Below are 17904 nucleotides of genomic sequence, written 5' to 3' on the forward strand. Positions count from 1 at the left end.
ACGGCAATTGGGCCAGATCTGACCCCCGGGCCTTAGTTTGTCTACCCAAGACAACATTCCTTTGTTTGTACAGACAAGCACTGAATTGTATATGGAGTCCTATAGGTCCTAGGTATGAAAGGTGATCTGAACTGAAAGGAAATACCGTTTTGCAGAAAATCAGGGTGTCTTTTGGTTTATAGCCAGTTTTCCTTGCTTTTTTATTATTAAAAAAGATAGAGCTTCCCCCATTTATTTTTCCAGAAAAGTTTATCAGACGGAAAAGGAGAAAAATAATCTGAGCAATTATATGATCAACTACTGAAGGATTCATTATTTTTATTCAAGCAATGGTTACATTGCTACTTTTGAAACAGTTTTGTCATACTGGAAATAATTGACATCTTGGAAAATTAAGCATGAATTTTTAAAAAGATAATAGAAAAATGTATCTGAGCATATCAATGCATGCATGCGACGTTATTTGTAAATGCTTTGAAATAATTATTGGCTATGTCTGGATAAGCCTTTGGCTATGCACAGAACTATCAAGCCAATTTCGATATTAAGCCAACTTCAAATAACAATTTAATATCCTGGCTTGTTCTGAAGCAGTTAACCAGTTTCTAGTTTGGACAAAAGGGGAAACTGATTTGTTTGCCAGGTTGTACAGAGGAAGGAGCAAAGGGGCTATAAGACTGTCTGAACACTGCCAAAGTTTTAAAAGATGACAAAAGGATGCTTGTTATCTCACTGATTGAGTACAAATGCAAATAGGATATTTCTTCTTGCATATGTTCAATTAAACTAAAGTGTACTCAGTACTACACTTATTCACCTGCTTTAATTCTTCCATTAGTCTTATGCAATCAAAATTTATGATACAAGTTTCTCAACTAGTTGCTTCACTAGCTAATCCCTTTTCAACAAGTTACAAGTCTTTTAATCAGTTTATGATCAAAATTTTATAGGACTGCAACAAAGTTCAAGGGTATTAAAATGTGTAAAGGTCATAAAAAGGAAAAAGGTTGGGTTATAGATTTTAACTTCTTAACTAGAAAATTGACTCAAAATAGATTTTCTAATTTACAATGAATCAAAAGAAAAAAAACATTAGACCATAGCAAAAGTGGCGCAAATGTATCAAGCAGCAAATGAATAAACATTTGAGAAGATTTATTATTAGAAATTGCAATAAATTTTCAAAAGATAAATTGATTTTAGTTAAAAGGTATAACTGACAATTTATTGGGCGGGAAGATGCATTATTTTCCAATTGTTATCCATCTACAGTAAAACTGATTTGTGTCCTATTGTATTTTATGGAAAAGGAGAGAGCAACTTTCAGTGATTTAGATTAAATGTATTAATCATAACCAGACACTGTGAACTATATATCTACTATTAAAGAAGATTTTTGACATTTAATTCTGTAGCAATATTTTGACTCTGTACCTCTCTTCCTAAATCTAATTCCTGCTGCAGTTGGCCGATTTCTTCCTCTAAATTTTATGAGACTTAAAGTAGCATTTTAACCACCCATGCGGTAAATAATGCAGGATTAGAAATATTTAGTGTTTTGTTTCCCTTTGAAGAGTACAAATCCATCAAACCCAAAGGGTTTTCTTTTTTAAAAAAAAGGAAAAGAAGAAAGGAAGAAAAGAAAGAATTTGTACTGTTTCAGCAATAGTCAATATCAGGTACAGTAAAGTCTGTACAGTAAAGAATGCATAGATCAAAAATCAAACTATTCTATGCTGTTATCTATGAACTGGCAGATCAATAGGCCAGAAATGTATAAAGTTGAATAAAAATGTGAATATTAAAATATTGTATAATTTTAAAACTGTGTAGCTGACACAAGTAGTTTACATTAGAAAGACGTCATGAATGAGAAGCAACTACCTGTGCTACTGGAACAGGCTTCTATATAAAGAACACCTTGCTAGATGCACTTCATGGGCAAAACAGTGGAGTGAAAAACTTCATATTTCACTTAGGGATACACATATGGACTTGCTGTACTAGGTTCATGCATGATCAGCCTTGAAAACATTTCTAACTTACTTTGGAGTTACTTTCCTTGCTCCCAGAAGCTTACTGGAGCAGCAGGAGCTAACTATCCTCTGTACAGCAAGTAAACATATGGATCATTGTATACAACAGCATGCAACTGAGGCTTCCATACAGAAATGTCTGGTCCTACTCTTGATAATCTCTTAAACAGGAAGTTACTGTTGGGATACCTTTATTTCCTGAAATCCCCCCACTCCTCCCTTCAAAAATAGATCAATACACCATCCAAACCACTCTCCTTCAAACACCTTTTCTTTGGCTGAACGAGGTGTTTTTGAAACAGAAATCCAAAATTACAGAAAAGGTCCTTCCTAATGAACTTGTGCAGTGTGGAACTTCAGCGTGAAGTTCCTCAGAGTTCGATTTTATCCCCTGTGCTGATGACACACAGCTCTACTTTCCCTTTACATCTCAAGGAGTGGCAGTGGATGTGCTGGACCATTGCATTGCCTTGGAAATGAACTGGATGAAAGCCAACAAAATAAAGCTCAGTCCAGATAAGACTAATGCACAGTTAGTGGGCGGTTCCCTAGACTAGATGGATGGGAGGTGGCCTGCTCTTGATGGGGTTATACTCCCTCTAAAAGAATGAGTACACAGCTTGGAGGTACTTCTGGGTCCTTTGTTGTCACTTGAGGCTCAGGTGGTCTCAGTGGCATGGAGTACCTTCCATCAGCTTCGGCTGGTGGCTCAGCTGCGCCCCTATCTGGATAGGGTTAGCCTAACCAGATGCTCTGGTAACCTCTAGCTTAGATTACTGTGACGTGTTATACCTAGCGCTGTCTCTGAAGATGATTAGGAAACTTCAGCTAGAGTACAATTTGGTGGCCAGAATGCTCACTGGGACAAGATGGTTTGAGCACATATGGCCTGACTGCACTGGCTGCTAATGAGTTTCCAGGCCCAATTCAAAGTGCTGGTTTTGACTTATAAACCCTTAAACACCTCAGAACTGCAATACCTCAAGGACCACCTCTTTCCATATGAGTCTACCCAGACCCTGAGATCACCATCTGAGGCCCTTCTTAGGGTGTCCTTCACTTCTGGCTACAGGAGAACGGGCCATTCCTACAGTGGCTCTGTGTTTGTAGAATGCTGTCAGATTTCAGCAGTGCCCTGTGTAAGGCCAAAATACCTCCCCACCTCTTGCCTTCCATTCTGCTCAATTCACAACATCACGGTTGCGATGCCTGCAGCTTCCCCTAGGCTCAGTGCCCAGTGTGGTGGAACCAGTCACGTTGCCCTAAATCCGCCTCTGCCCAGGGGTAACTGGAACTAACTACTCAGTGGGGAAGATTCTGATAAACTGTTCCATTGATATTGTCTTATTCTAATTTCAATTTTACTTATAAGCCTCCTTTAAAGGATTCGGGTTCTCTAAAGGTTGAATAACAGTCATTTAAATAAATGATAGAACCTGGGAAAGAATACATCTAGGAAAACCAAGAGCCAAAGCAGTGGCTTAGTTAATGAAAGGGTCTTGAAGTCAAACCAAAGCAGATCTTTAGATTTTTAGGTGTTCTGCAGTCAGAATTGACAGAAATAGGTTATCTACAGCAGGGTTTCCCAACCTTGGGTCTTCAGCTGTTTCTGGACTACAATTCCCATCATCCCTGACCACTGGTCCTGCTAGCTAGGGATGATGGGAGTTGTAGTCCAAAGCAGCTGGAGCCCCAAGGCTTTTGGACTACAACTCCTAAGCATCCCTGACAGGAACCAGTCTAACTTTTCCTCATACCAGGTAGGAGATCTGGTTGCCATGGAATCTCTTCCAGCTGCACCCCTCTACAACACTTACCATGCCATTTCCCAACCCACAGAAGTGGCTTTTCGGGATGTGCAAGTGAGTGTACCAGGCTGCTATCCTGTATCACCTCATCTAGGAGCAAGTTCCCTTGAAATCAATGAGACTTAGTTTTGAGTAAGCAGGGACAGGATTGCCTTGCAATTTAAAATTTTCTGCTCCTGTTTGAAAGTTACTGTGAAATATTTTTTCATGCTAGATTTTATCTTGTTTTAATTGTGCGGATATTTTTGCAAGTTACCTTGTATTGCTTAGTAGTAGTAGTAGCAGCAGCAGCAGGAGCAGCAGCAGCAGCAATAATAATAACAACAACAATAATTTTATGTCTAACAGCTCTGTTACAATTCAAATCATCCAATTCTATCAGAAACCAAAATGATCATTATTCATCCACAGCTTTTCCAGTTTCTTGCAATTGGCCTATTGTACATAGTTTAAAATATCTCTGGGAGTACAATTTTATTAAGCAATATGGGTACCATAAGCTGGGCAGAACTGTACAATCAGGTATGCATGTGCAATGCATATACATCTTGCAACCTGGCATGGCACTCAGATTATGCCTCACCAGAAAGTGTGTCCTTTCCCTCTATTCCCTTCATAGGTATTGAGGAAGTGTTCCTGTACAGACATCACAAACTCATCTACGTTAAAAGTGAAAGAATTAGGTCATCATCCCAATTCTGTTCAATGAGTTGCTTTTGCAGTATTCTCCTTTGCTCTGGTCTGGAAATTAATCTCTCTAAAAGCACTTTTGCTTTCAGTGTAACATTCTAATAGTAGTAATTACTTCTTGTTCTGCATTACCAGATGTCATAGGTATTCCATTTTTTCCCTTCCTTTTTTTGTCATTGGATTTCAGCAATTTAGAGATTGCTTTTGAAAATTCCTCATTGATAACAAATAAGCATATGTGTTCTCTCTTGACAGGCCAAGGCAAATGTGTGAATGCAAGGAGGTGGGTGAGGGAATGGACTGTCAGGCTGCATGTGAATCAGGAATATGGTACCCAATACTGTTGTGTACTATTGCCCAATAATATAGGTGTATCCATTTCATCTTTCCTATATGCCGTATTTTCCCATGTATAAGACGCCCCCTATTTTTGGGGACCCCAAATTTAGAAAATGGGCATATGCACTATCCGTGTATAAGACGCCCCCAGATTTTTAACCTTATTTTAAAGTAAAAAAACCTAGTCTTATACACGGAAAAGTACGGTAATTATTGTATTTGCAGCAATCCAAACACTTGGAACATCAAGCAACAAATACATTTACACACAAACACACACACACACACACCAAGAAGAGTATTCTATGTGATTGGCTTTCCTCTGTAAAGTCTGTATCTGATATGAAGATAATTGTCAAGTAAATCTTTTCTCTACAAATTTTTCAGAGAGAATAATAAAAGCACATCACCAACACAAAAATATTTACATTCACAAACCGAATCAGTAGTAAAAGCAAAAAACAAAAAGACACCATGGCTGGTGTCTTTGACAAGCATTTTGCAACACAAACATACCCAGCTTTCTGGGAATTGTTTAACACCAAAATATTTCTCTCTCTAAAGCACAATTTTATAACATCCACAGGGGCTTCTAACAACTGAGATATTGCGCCAGAAAACAACTCTCATTATATGTACACACAGAGATACAGTATATCTCCATCAATTGAAACTTAATCATCTTTTTACAATTTAGAGGGGGAAGGCAGTTTTTAGCATGGTTAAGCCATGTATCATCAATACCATGAAGTTAACCTATCAGTTGTAATAGCTTCTATAAAATACCAGAGTGAGATTGCAATAAGCCTAGAAAATGGGCTACAAATCCCAGATATGCTCAAGCAAGCAGTGAACCAAAAACAAAAATTGGGAGATCTGAAACCAGCAACTAGATACCATTCATCTGATTCATTACCTCTAAAGGCAAAGTTCACAGGCCAAGGTTTTAAAGCAGATTATTCAGCTTAGAACTGCTATTTCTGAACAAAGAATTTTCAGATTTCCCTCTGCTATCCACAATGGTTTCCATAGTTCCTTTCTTTTCTTTTTTTACACATTTGTACATTTATTAAGCAAGCAAGCAAGTAGAGATCCAGGATTATCAGGTATTAGTTATATCCTAAAATTTCAAATGAATGCGGTAAGGTTAAATGTCATGTATTCTGTTTTTGGCTTACATTACCACCTTTTGAGAAGGATTCTCAGATTCCAGTACAACAGAGTTATTTTATTAACAATGGCACTACAGGATATCAAGTTGCTCTAAATTTATCTATTGATCTAGTAATCCAGGCACTGTATAAACTTCTTAAACCAATTTCTACATATTATATCAATAATGACTTTGAGGTAAAAATATTTAAGGAAGTGTTTCCAGAATTAAAAGATAAGCAGATCAGTTTAACACAGAGAGCTTCTCTAGACTATACTTAGTGCTGTCAGTTTGACCTTCCAAGTTGTGTTCAACAAACTGATACCGTTCTGAAAGGAGAGCCCAACTATTAAAAACATCAGAAGAACGAAGTCTCACCCCATGATTTGCACCCTGTAAGAAAATGATTTTCACATATGCACAACCAGTAGTTATTTTTAAAATGTTTCAATTTATTGAGGAAATGCAGTTCATTGTAAATGATGGGAACCAGCCTACCATTGTGGTCAGATTCCCAGCAGCCTTTTTGATGTTCCTTGCTGGCATTCCATGAAGGTGACTAAACCTTGTCTGGAAATCTACAAAACAAAATTTTAGCTCAGCTTAAATGTGCACAACACTAATACATTTGCAATCGTTAAGGGAGAATCCAAGAAATGAAGATCCTGTCTCCTTGGCTGAGATATTTTAATGGCTGTTGGTTGGTATTACACCTGCTATCCTTTACACTCACAGAGTACTGAATAAGTCACTACCATTTTTTATTTTATTAAAATGTATGTATTTTGCAGGTAAAGGGCAGGATGCAAGTGATGGCATCCAACAGATACACACAAAAAAGTAACTCCAAAATATGAAAAGATCGTACTGATAATTGTATTGTTTGGAGCGTTTTAAGTTTCCCCCCATTACGGATTGAAGAGCATCAAAATCTGCAAAACTATCATGGAACACCATGATGAGGAAAAATAGAGACAGAACATGAGCAATGTAGGTCGTACCACCTACGAATCTCGGAAAAGCTAGCATGCATACAGCCATAGATAATTTTTATGATCACCAAAATGCCTTTAAAACGATACATTTGTGAGTTATCCTGAGAATTACAAAGAAGCTACTCAGCAGGAATGGCCACTTTTCCAGCAATTACAATCCTCCAGCTAGAAATTAATCTTTAAAGCTTTAGGGTGCATAAAACAAACACACAGGTAAGACATTCTGACCACAACCCCTAGTGCCCTTAACAATCCAGTGTCATCTCTTAAGGGTAACAATTTCAAAATGTATAATTTGAAACGTTGCTGACCTCTCTTGCCTGAGTGGGACATCAGAGGGAAACTGCCTGTTAAGATACTTTCAAAGACTGGATCAGGCAACTCTTTTTCCAGTTCTGCAGAGTCTTCTTTTTCCCACCAGGGAATGATCCCAGTGATCCCACATGCACCTCCAGGTTCACTTTCATGGAACCAGTCACTCTGCTCATCGTCACCTGTGATAACAAACACCTTACATTAAGAAAAGAGAGATTGAGGTTTATTATCCAAAGTTTCCAATCCTAATGAGAATCAGTATCTCCTTTATTGCTATGCTATAGTTCAGGCTTCCTCAGTGGTCAGGGATGAGGGGAATTGTAGTCTCAAAACATTTGGAGGGCCGAGGTTGAGGAAGCCTGCCATAGTTGTTACTGTAGTGCTTGGAACATGGCATTTACTAGCATGACTAGTACTGCCACCAAAAAAGGGGTATAAAATGCAATGTTTTAGAACCAATTTAGAAATTGTGAAAAATAATAAACTAGCTAATATTTTGGTGATAACGGCAGGGAAATCCATTTAAGTTACTGCATTCCCAACACTAACAAAAACAAGCCTTAATCTCCTGCAGGGAATTAAAGAGAATAAAACTGTGAAAACAGTTCTTTGCAGTTGATAATGGTATATAATTAGCTTAATTTCATGATTTGTATGGTATATAAATGGGGGAAACAATCATGAACAGATGTAACCAAATCAAATTAATCTGATTAAGTTCATTAAGAAATAAGTTTTGAAAAAGTTGTTTTTAAATGAAAGATGACAGTACCACAGGAAACATCAAGAGTCCAGGGATATTTTAATGACTCTTAGAAACTAAAAAAATCAAAAGTAAAACAAAATTATGCACTTTGCTAAATCAACATCTGAAACTCTTGTATGCATCTATGCTCATGTCACTTTGATTTTATCCAGAGTCATGCTTTACTTTCTGTATAGGAATGATGGTTGCTGAAGTACAACTGGTCTGTGATGTCAGAAAGGACATTATGGATCTGCAGCCTACTGTAGAGTGGCTATGTTACCTGGATGATGGCAACAGGTTGTCCTCAGGTCACTGTGATAGAAAGGAGTGTTAGCCTGTCTATTGTGATTAAAGGGATGTCCTATAGAACTTGAAAGTCTTGTGATGCTCTTTTTTTTAAAAAAAATGTTTATTAACGTTTGAGAAAACCAATCAAATGGAAACAAATATATATGTGACTGTGACTGTGAAGGAAATGGATGTGATGGAAGGAAACATGCACACAACATGTGAGAAGGATGCACACAAGAGGAGGGACGCAGCTGCCCAGGCAAGATACCTCCACAAGCTTTGCTCAAGCACACCAAGAGAAGAGAACAGTAATTCAGGTGCACTCTGATCCTCTTCCTTTAAATCTAAGCCATGGTGTAAGGTAGGTTTCACATAGATAAAGATACCAGTGCTTGCATTTGATATCTCAAGGAAGTCAAGCAAGCTGAGGATGAATTGTCCTGCATTATGAACAATTTTGAACTGTTAAATACTTAGGCACCAAATAAAGGAGATGGCACAGCAATCAGCAAATTGTTGGTACTAGACTAGCCTTCCCATCTGGTGCTCTCCAGATGTGTTGGACTACAATTCCCATTTGCCTCAGCTGGTACTGGCTGGGCCTCATGGGAGCTATAGTCCAAAACACCTGGAGGGCACCATTTTGATGGAGGCTGAACTAGGTATTTATTACACAAACTTTTAAGAATGATCAGCAGAAATCGGCTGATAGCATTGTTTCATAATAAGTTGGAACTATTCTCATGCTTGAAAATTGTTCACGCTGCCTTTCAAATAAGGAGCGTAATCCAAATAATTTGACAGTTAGGTAGATAATCCAGAGCAACAGAGTATACTAATGAATACTGTACTGTTTAGACTAAGACTAATACATGCTAACAATGGCAGCCCAAAGCCCCAATACTATTCTGAGCAAAGGTCAGAATTAAACTGTAGTATTTACCTTAGTCTGACCCAGCCTTGCCCTTGAGATTGTCTGCAGTGATTCCAAGACTTAGTCCTCCAGACTTAATTCTAGGTAAAGATGCCCATGACCCTAGCCTTTAACAAATCACCAGAAGAGAGAACAGTAGTGTACAACAGTCTATACACCAACAGCAAACTCATTCTCCAAGTGTTGTTTCTTATGTAGAACAAATAGCACCTTACACACATGAGAGGGAGGTATCAGTTGGTGTAGAAGTACCAAAAAGAAAGAAAACCATTTAGATAAAAAAAGATTTTAAAAGGAGGAGGGGTCCAAAGCAGTCTAGAAACCACAATAGGGGAAAGAGCTCTTGTGATCGAATTCTGCATGCTGTTGGGGGAGGGGGACACAAGAAAAACAGAGAAGTGGGGAAATGGAGAACATAGGGAATGGCTGGCTGGAATAGTGTGATTTGGAGCACTCCAAATCCGTTGTCCCTCCATGTACTATTGAAGGTGCACTACAGTGCATTACTGATAGAAGGGCACACTTGGTCAACCAGATACAGTGGTGCCTCACAAGACGAAAAGAATCCGTTCCGCGAGTCTCTTCGTCTTGCGGTTTTTTCGTCTTGCGAAGCAAGCCCATTAGCGGCTTAGCGGCTTAGCGCTATTAGCGGCTTAGCGGATCAGCTGATAAGCGGCTTAGCGGATCAGCTGATAAGCGGCTTAGCGATCAGCTGTTAAGCGGCTTAGCGGCTTGGGAAAAAGGGGAGAAAAGGGGGGGGAAACCTGCAGGAACTCGCAAGACATTTTCGTCTTGCGAAGCAAGCCCATAGGAAATTCGTTTTGTGAAGCACCTCCAAAACGGAAAACCCTTTCGTCTAGCGGGTTTTCCGTCTTGCGAGGCATTCGTCTTGCGGGGCACCACTGTATGTAACAGCAGAGCAGAGCAGGAAGAGTTTCCCCATTAGGGATATTCAAACCCTGTTTAAGCATCTGTAAACCGGGGGGGGGGGGATCAAATGTACCCCAAGAGCACTGTAGACATTCAGAACCTTTGTTTTCCACAACCATGCTCTAGGTATTCCTCAACCTTAAAGAGGCATGAATTTCCATGGGGTGTTTCAGCCCCATTCTGCACTACGTATAGCAACAAAATTATGTTTTCCTTTCTACTGCTCTGTGGGTAGGCAATTCTCTCTATTGGTTTGATTCAGAAAACTGGAAAGCCATACACATAACAAGCTACAGATTGTAGTACCCCACAAAATGGTGTTTAAATTCTTTAATTCCTCTTCGTGTTCTATAGATGTTTAGCCAACAACTTGCTCCTTCCATTTCTTGTGAAAAAAGGAGCACAAACAACAAAACAAACTGAGTGGTATGCAACATATCTATGTTCATTGATTTCAATGGGTCTACTCTGAGCAAAACTTATTATGTAGTATTTAACAATGTTCATAATAAACTACTCACTTTCCTGTATATTAGAAGTTTATAGAAGGCCTTTACGAACCTGAGTTTTCTAAATCTGTTTCTTTATTTAAATAAACAACTATAGCTATCACTTAATGCAGTATACACTATTAATTCAACGTTTGGGGTCACCAAAGGTTGCATCCAACCATGTCATATGAAATCAATGGACTAACTAACTTAAGCCAATTGATTTCAATGGGTCTACTTTGAGTACGACACAAAACTCTGGGTCCCTACTGCATATGCAAATGTTAGCGAACAGCCTGAATCCTAATCTCAACAGGTGGCAAGACATAATGGCAATTTTCAATCAAGGACCTTCAGATGATCACTTTTTCCTTTTCACAGAAAGGTATTTGCTGAATGTGCTGATGAGAATAACCCAAAAACACTTTGCATCCAAGCAACTTAGAGCTGACTTATGTGCAACTGTATTGTTTTGCTTGAAAAGGAAAGTTCTCAATCAAGGCATGATTTATTTATTTTTTGCTTGCAAGTGGTGTCATGGTTTTCACCAGTTACTTTATTTGCATAGCTTTCCAGCATCTGACCCCAAAACTGAACTGATACACTCCATTTTCTAATGATCAAGGGTTAAGAGGAAATAGTGGTTAACATTCACACTCAAGAACGTAAAAGAGGGGATCGGAAAAGGAGCACACAGTCTCTTAACCACAGTTCAATAGACTGACCAATACTACATCTTCACTGACCCTAACTAAAGACACAAATCCCAATTACTTACTTCAGCGCAGTATCCCTAGATCAAGGAGACCACACTTGGGATTTGGCCCTTTAGCCCATGGGAAATAAATAGTGTAAGATGCGGACATATCCTGTATTCTGTTGTGTGAAATAAGAGAGTTGCTGCATTTCAACTGCTAAGTAAGGCTTTTTAAACTGGACTAACAAATTCCCAAATGCTTCTATAAAAATAGCATACAACATTTATATTAGGCCTGTAGTTCAGAAACAGTGTTTTATGTAATGTTGCTCATTCCCCAAATCACATTTTTCAAAGATATGAAATCGTATTTTTTATACATTCTGAAAGAATTTTGCATGGAATGTTTAATACAGGAAACAATGCAAATGTTCCTTTACTGTGTTCCGTTTCAAGAACATTCAAAAGGTCTAGTGTATCAACTTCCTGAAAACAATAGGTTTAACCTTTTTGCCTTATTGTGGCAACAAGAATGGCTTACCCTAATGCCAGTGCAAGTGTCATCCTATACATGCTAGGCTGGGACACTAACTGATCAGTCAAATATCTCATGAACCCAAGAATGTCCTTCATTCAGTCAGTAATTTCAGTTGTAATATAACGTTTTCAAACAGGAAAAGCAAGAATAAGGGCTCTGCTCCTTAGTTCTGCAATGTGTCTGCGAAACCATGAGTACATTTAGGGCAGGCATAGGCAAACTTGGCCCTCCAGATGTTTTCGGACTACAACTCCCATAATCCCTAGCTAACAGGACCAGTGGTCAGTGATGATGGGAGTTGTAGTCCCAAAAAATCTGGAGGGCTGAGTTTGCCTATGCCTGATTTAGGGGAAGGTACCCCATTCTGCTGAATGACAATATTTAAAAACCAGCTTGTTAAATAATTACTATATACATTTTTAAAATTTAATTTCACTTTGAGCAAAATTTGGAATTATTTGGAATTGTTTGGCCTGTACTTGGGAGTCCAAATAAAAGCCCCAAAGAACAGCTTGATTTCTTGACTATTGGTGACACACAATTGAACATATGACGTTGTCTACCTAGCCTCATTCTGCCTACTCTGATGAAGGGGAACTGATCCCTGATACCGGAGTTTCTTAGCCAGAGATGTAGGGCATAGAACCTGGAACCTGCATGACCACCAAGTTATGACCTCTCCCAAATTGATTGGAATATTTTACTTCAGAAGAGTTAATCAACACATTTTTATTATTATTAACATACTTCACCCTCTCAACAGTTTTAACGAATTCATGATTTAAAATGTTTGACAATTCTTTGACCAGTCAAAATGACTAGCCCTAAATACATGGGGCTCACTAGCTCCTTATGTAGTGGTGACACATATAAGAGTTGAAAGTTGTACGTGCAGTAGCACCAGCTTCAGCAGCTGTGATGGTGGTGCACCCAGGACCAAGTCCCAATAACAGAGGATCAATCATGCCCTTATATAGGCATTTGAACCCTTATCCTGAACTGTGTATGCTGCCGTAGCAACGTGCCTAAGAGAATAAGAAAGCAGTACATAACAATTGTTATAAGATGCCTCAAAAAAGTCACGTCTCCACAATCTTTTTTGCTTTACACAAAATGTGATAAGAAAATCACAGTTCATTCACAAGATTAATGTCTAAAATTAGAGAGGTTGCACTGTTAAATTGATAAATAGTTTTACGTTTTTAAAATCTGCAAGAACTAAACCCCAAATGAAGATTAAAAATACTGGGATATAAACCAACCAATTGTGAAATAACGTTCAGTGTTTTACAGAACTGAATCTGATCCAATTTCAAAAACAAAAAAATTGCACTGTTTCAGTACCTTGTCTTCCCTCATCATTGGTAAACAAACCAGCATCACTACTGCTCAGGCTGCTGGATTCACTGTAATAACAGAGAGAAAGAAACAGATCAAAAGTGCAATTGATATCTCAGTCATAAAATTTTAAAGAGACAAGATTGCACTCAGATGAAACTTAAGCCTTCACAAAATCTAAAAGAAAATAAGACGATTTTTTTTAAAAAAAAATATCAAACTGCAAATATCCCAGTTCCATTAACTACAGAACATTATTTTTGGCACATAAAACCACAGGAATCTAATGGGACCCTGACAGTAAGCCAGATGTGACTGCAATGAGGTGCTGACACAATTGATGCATTTTATTATCTGTTTCCATCAAATGCTCACTGCTCCTTTCTTATGCTGTGCAATTCAGCTTGATCCCAAATACCGCTGCTCAGTTAAAAAATAAAATAAAAGCGGTGGTGGTGGGATCTCAGGCAAAACCATTCTGATCTGTTCTTCAACGCACGAAACACAAGGGGCAAGACTTTTTTCAACATTTACAAATATTCTGAAAGATGCACTGCATAAAGATTCACCAGAATTCTATTATTTAGAGGAAGAACAAATGCTTACACTACAACAACCTATTAAAATAAAGTAAATGTCACCCTGAAGACACCCCCCCCGCCCCCAGGATCAATGGGATTCTAATGGCAAAAAGAAATGTTAACTTCCCAGCTGACAGCTGTTTCATATGCGTCATTCAAACGTCTTGTCTATCCATGTTAAAAAATGTTTATGCACAGATGTGTGTTTGCGACTATGAGCATCATGGAAGAAGCCATGTAAAAATTTGCTGCGAAAGCAGTTTTCAAACATTTCCAATTTCCAATTTGGTGGCAGCTGTGAACAGCTATGAATCATGGTTTCTTCCAGTCTACTGACTTCACTCATATGCAGAAAAGGACTAACCCCATGCCACTTTCATAATCCTCGAGGACTGACCACTGCAATGTTCTCTATTTGTGGTTGTCCTTGAGCATTTAAAAGCTTCATGGAGGCAAATACAACAGTGTTCCTTGTTAAGCATAGGGTGATGGGATCACATGACCCATGTTGTAACAGTGGACCTGACTCTCTGCTTTCTGTGTGTAATTCAGGCAGCAGATGCTAACCTATAGCCGAATCTAGATAAGACAAAGGTTCTGTATGCTGACATTTTCCAAACAGGGTTAGACTAGCTACAGTTATCCATGCTCTGGTAACTTCCAGGATAGGCTACTGTAATGTGCTTTGCATGGGGCTGCCTTTAAAGATGATCCAGAAGTAATGAAGAATGTGGCAGCCAGGGAATTAATAGAGGCAGCCTGCTGGTTGCATATAACTCCTATTCTAAAACAGCTGCATTGGTTTGACAGTCATCTTCAAGGCCCAATTCAAAGGACTTATGCTGACATTTAGAACCATGAATAGTCTGGGACCCAGACAGAAGACAGAATACCTTCTGCATGGATGTGCATTAAGATCAAAGTGGTTCTTCTGGCGAATAGTGTGTGGGGCTGAGGAAAAGTCTTTTTGGTGGTGGCTCTGTGTCTGTGTAATAACATCTCCAATGAAGTGAGGCTTGTCCCAACTTTTTAGTCTTTTAGATGCCAGGCAAAAACACACCTTTTTTGTCAAGCTTTTAGAAGCTGATGGGCTAAGTTATATTTATGATACTGCTATTTATGTTATTTATTAATTTAACATTGTTGCTTATTGTGTTTTATATTATTTTTATGTAAACCAGTCTAAGAGTATAGAAATCTCTTAACAAATAAATAAAACCAGCTACTCAATGAAAAAGCCCTGCTTCAAAAACATTCAGTTAACACTGCAACATCTAGCAGAATTTGGTAATACTTTCTCCATTAAATACATTGAATCGGAGAGGTCTGTGCTCTCTGTATAAACATTCAGCAGGGCAAACTAGCAGTTGAAGGGAAGGGGGCTATAATGTATATCAAGTGTTAATATACTGAGAACATATAAAGAGTCCTGCTGGTTGAGACCTAGACCCATCTAGTCCTTGTTCGTTCATTCTCACAGTGGTCATATAGTGGGCCTATGGGAAGCCCACTAGCAGGATTTAAGGGCAAAGGCACTTTCCTGCTTGTGTTCTTCAACAACTGGTACTGATACTGATACTGATACTGGAGGCAATAGGCAGGTTAACAAGAACTATGAAACAAAAATGTAAAATACAAATGGTAAATTATAGTATTTAGATTTTATCATGCCACCCAGCGCCTTGTCCCTAAAGGAGGTCAGCTACCATTAAGTGTAGACAAATTATAAACCTACTTCCTTGACAATATTTGACCATTGCATGACTCTCTGTTCTCCAGACTGTAATTCATATTTATTGAGCACCAATAATGTACTAAACCCCATTCCCTGCCTCATCACCAAACAATTAGTTTACTAAAATTTCAGCAAATACAAAAGCTCCTGAAAATGTCGGCTTCTTGGACAACTTATGGCCTCCTAGAAGAAAGGGAAAAACAGCACCCTACAGTATCTTCACCTAGGAGCAGAGTGGCAACCTGTATGGCTGGGTACTAAGATTACTCATTTTGTCTTAACCAAGTGTAACCATGAATGCAGAATGGAGTTAGTGCTTACAAAGGGGGCAGAGTAGAAGGGCAAAATAAACCACCACAAAAACAAAACACACGACCTAGAACTTGCCATCCAATGTTGTGTAAGTGGAAATTAGAAGGGAAGAACATTTCAACATGTTTCCCAAGACCTTGTGGCACCAAGGGATCAAATTAGTTTTAAAATACTTCCCTAGATTCTAAATGTTTATCTGATTTTGCAAAACGTCCTATTTGAAAGAGAAAAAGAGGGTTTTGTGTTTAAAACTAACAAAATCAAAATTGTGCAAAAAAGTGTTCTGCAAAAGGAAAAAACTGAATTTTTACCCATGTACAATTTTTACAATGTACATTACTTATCTAAATTTGCATAGTTTTCCTGTAATTATTATTTGCTCATTCTAACTACTGAAAATATGAGTGTTCACTTTTAATATGAGTGTTCACAACTCATGAAACACAGTAAAAAAAAAATCATAATGACTGAAGTTAGTAAGGCTAGCAAACCTATGCACACACTTGTTTGAGAGCAACTATCCCGGAACTCTGATTTACTTATGAGTAAATGTGCACAGCATTGCACTGCCCTTGACCTTCAGAGCACCCATATATTTTTAGATAAAATGCAACAGTTATGCGTATGGTGGTATGAATAAAAACACTTGGAAGACAGTAAAACTATTCCATAATTAGAATTCTGACAATAAGAGCTCTAATATAGTACAGTAGCAGGAAGTCTTGAAACTATTTTAAACTGTACACACTTTTGTAGTATGCTACATTATGTTTTAATCATGAAACACAGAAAAAATACTAAGCGATAAACATGTATCAAATGCCACATTGAAAATAAAAAACTTGCAATTAAATGAAATGTTAAAAGTAACCTGTCACTCATGTTTTCATCTGAGCCCTTTTGCTCCTCATATTCCATCTTCTCCTTGCTTGTCTGGTTGATTTCATCATTCTCAATGACCACTCCTTCATCCAAAATGTCTGGTCCTTGCCGACTTGCTGCTAGTTTCCTTTTTTTAACTTTGCTCTTGGTTAGTTCTTGATGTTGGCAAGATCTGTTGTCATTGTCCATTTCCTGATCCTTAATGTTATCCTGCTGCTGCTGCGGTAAGGTCAGCGTGTTTGTTACTTCTGAAGGTAGATCCACTGCCATGCGTTTCACCTTTCGCCTCCTCCGCAATGTCCTATTTCCTAGATTGTCAACTGCTAAATCAGGTTCATGCCATAGAGGCCGTTTGCCCCTGAGGTTATTTAAATTTGACGTCGGCCTGCGTTTTGCAAGTAACAACTGGTCATCGGAGTCGCTATGGTCTTTCTTGTTATTGGCATGGTTTTCTCTATAATCCTTGTTTGGTTCCTCAAGGCTGGAATCAGAGCCTTCACTTAAACAGTGGCCTGTCTCCCAGGGGTGATGGGTGTTGAATGAACGTCTTTTCCTCCCCCTTCGCTTTCGGGCCTGGCGTTTTAGAAGACAAGAGACACTGCGAGAATGGTCTCCCGTATCTGCGAAGCCTCCTCTTGCTTGCTCCGAACTTTCCTCCAGTGCCGAGACCAGATCATGAACTAGTTCCTCCATAGTCTTGCTGAACTGCCTGAAAAAAACAATTCAAATTAATTGAAGAAAGCTCTTCTACTAGAACCACTACCACCTAAAAGGCACAGCTTTCATTTCGCATTCAAGTGCCACTTATCAAACTTACATAGAGAAACAGGATCCAAAACCAAGATGTGGAAATTATCTTATTGTTGTGCCATCTTTCATTTCACCCGTCCTAGTACCTAGGGCCAGTTAAAACATTTAATTTCTGTCTGTAATTACTGCCATTTCCCATGCAGTTGATCCATGAAACAGGGCTTTAAGTATCTTGTGTGTGCTGTTCTAAATATAGGGAACATCCTTATTCTAGTTTTCCTTTGACATGGGCTGACTGAATGTGGTATGCAGGTACAACCATTTAAACAAGCACACCTAAG

The 17904-nt window shown here is 38.5% G+C and overlaps 1 protein-coding gene across 2 annotated transcripts in view; it reads right to left on the bottom strand.

The window, feature by feature from the left end:
• Positions 1 to 17904, bottom strand: part of GPATCH2 (G-patch domain containing 2) — a 100560-nt gene that overhangs the window by 76553 nt on the left and 6103 nt on the right. For both annotated transcript variants that reach the window (XM_028724622.2, XM_028724626.2), the window contains exons 3-6: positions 16803 to 17522; positions 13310 to 13371; positions 7333 to 7515; positions 6525 to 6604 (exon numbers count right to left, since the gene is read on the bottom strand). In XM_028724622.2, the coding sequence (XP_028580455.1) occupies positions 6525 to 6604; positions 7333 to 7515; positions 13310 to 13371; positions 16803 to 17522 (1045 nt within the window). The remainder of the gene's footprint in view (positions 1 to 6524; positions 6605 to 7332; positions 7516 to 13309; positions 13372 to 16802; positions 17523 to 17904) is intronic.

This window comes from Podarcis muralis, chromosome 3 (assembly GCF_964188315.1).
Source record: "Podarcis muralis chromosome 3, rPodMur119.hap1.1, whole genome shotgun sequence".
NCBI lineage: Eukaryota > Metazoa > Chordata > Lepidosauria > Squamata > Lacertidae > Podarcis > Podarcis muralis.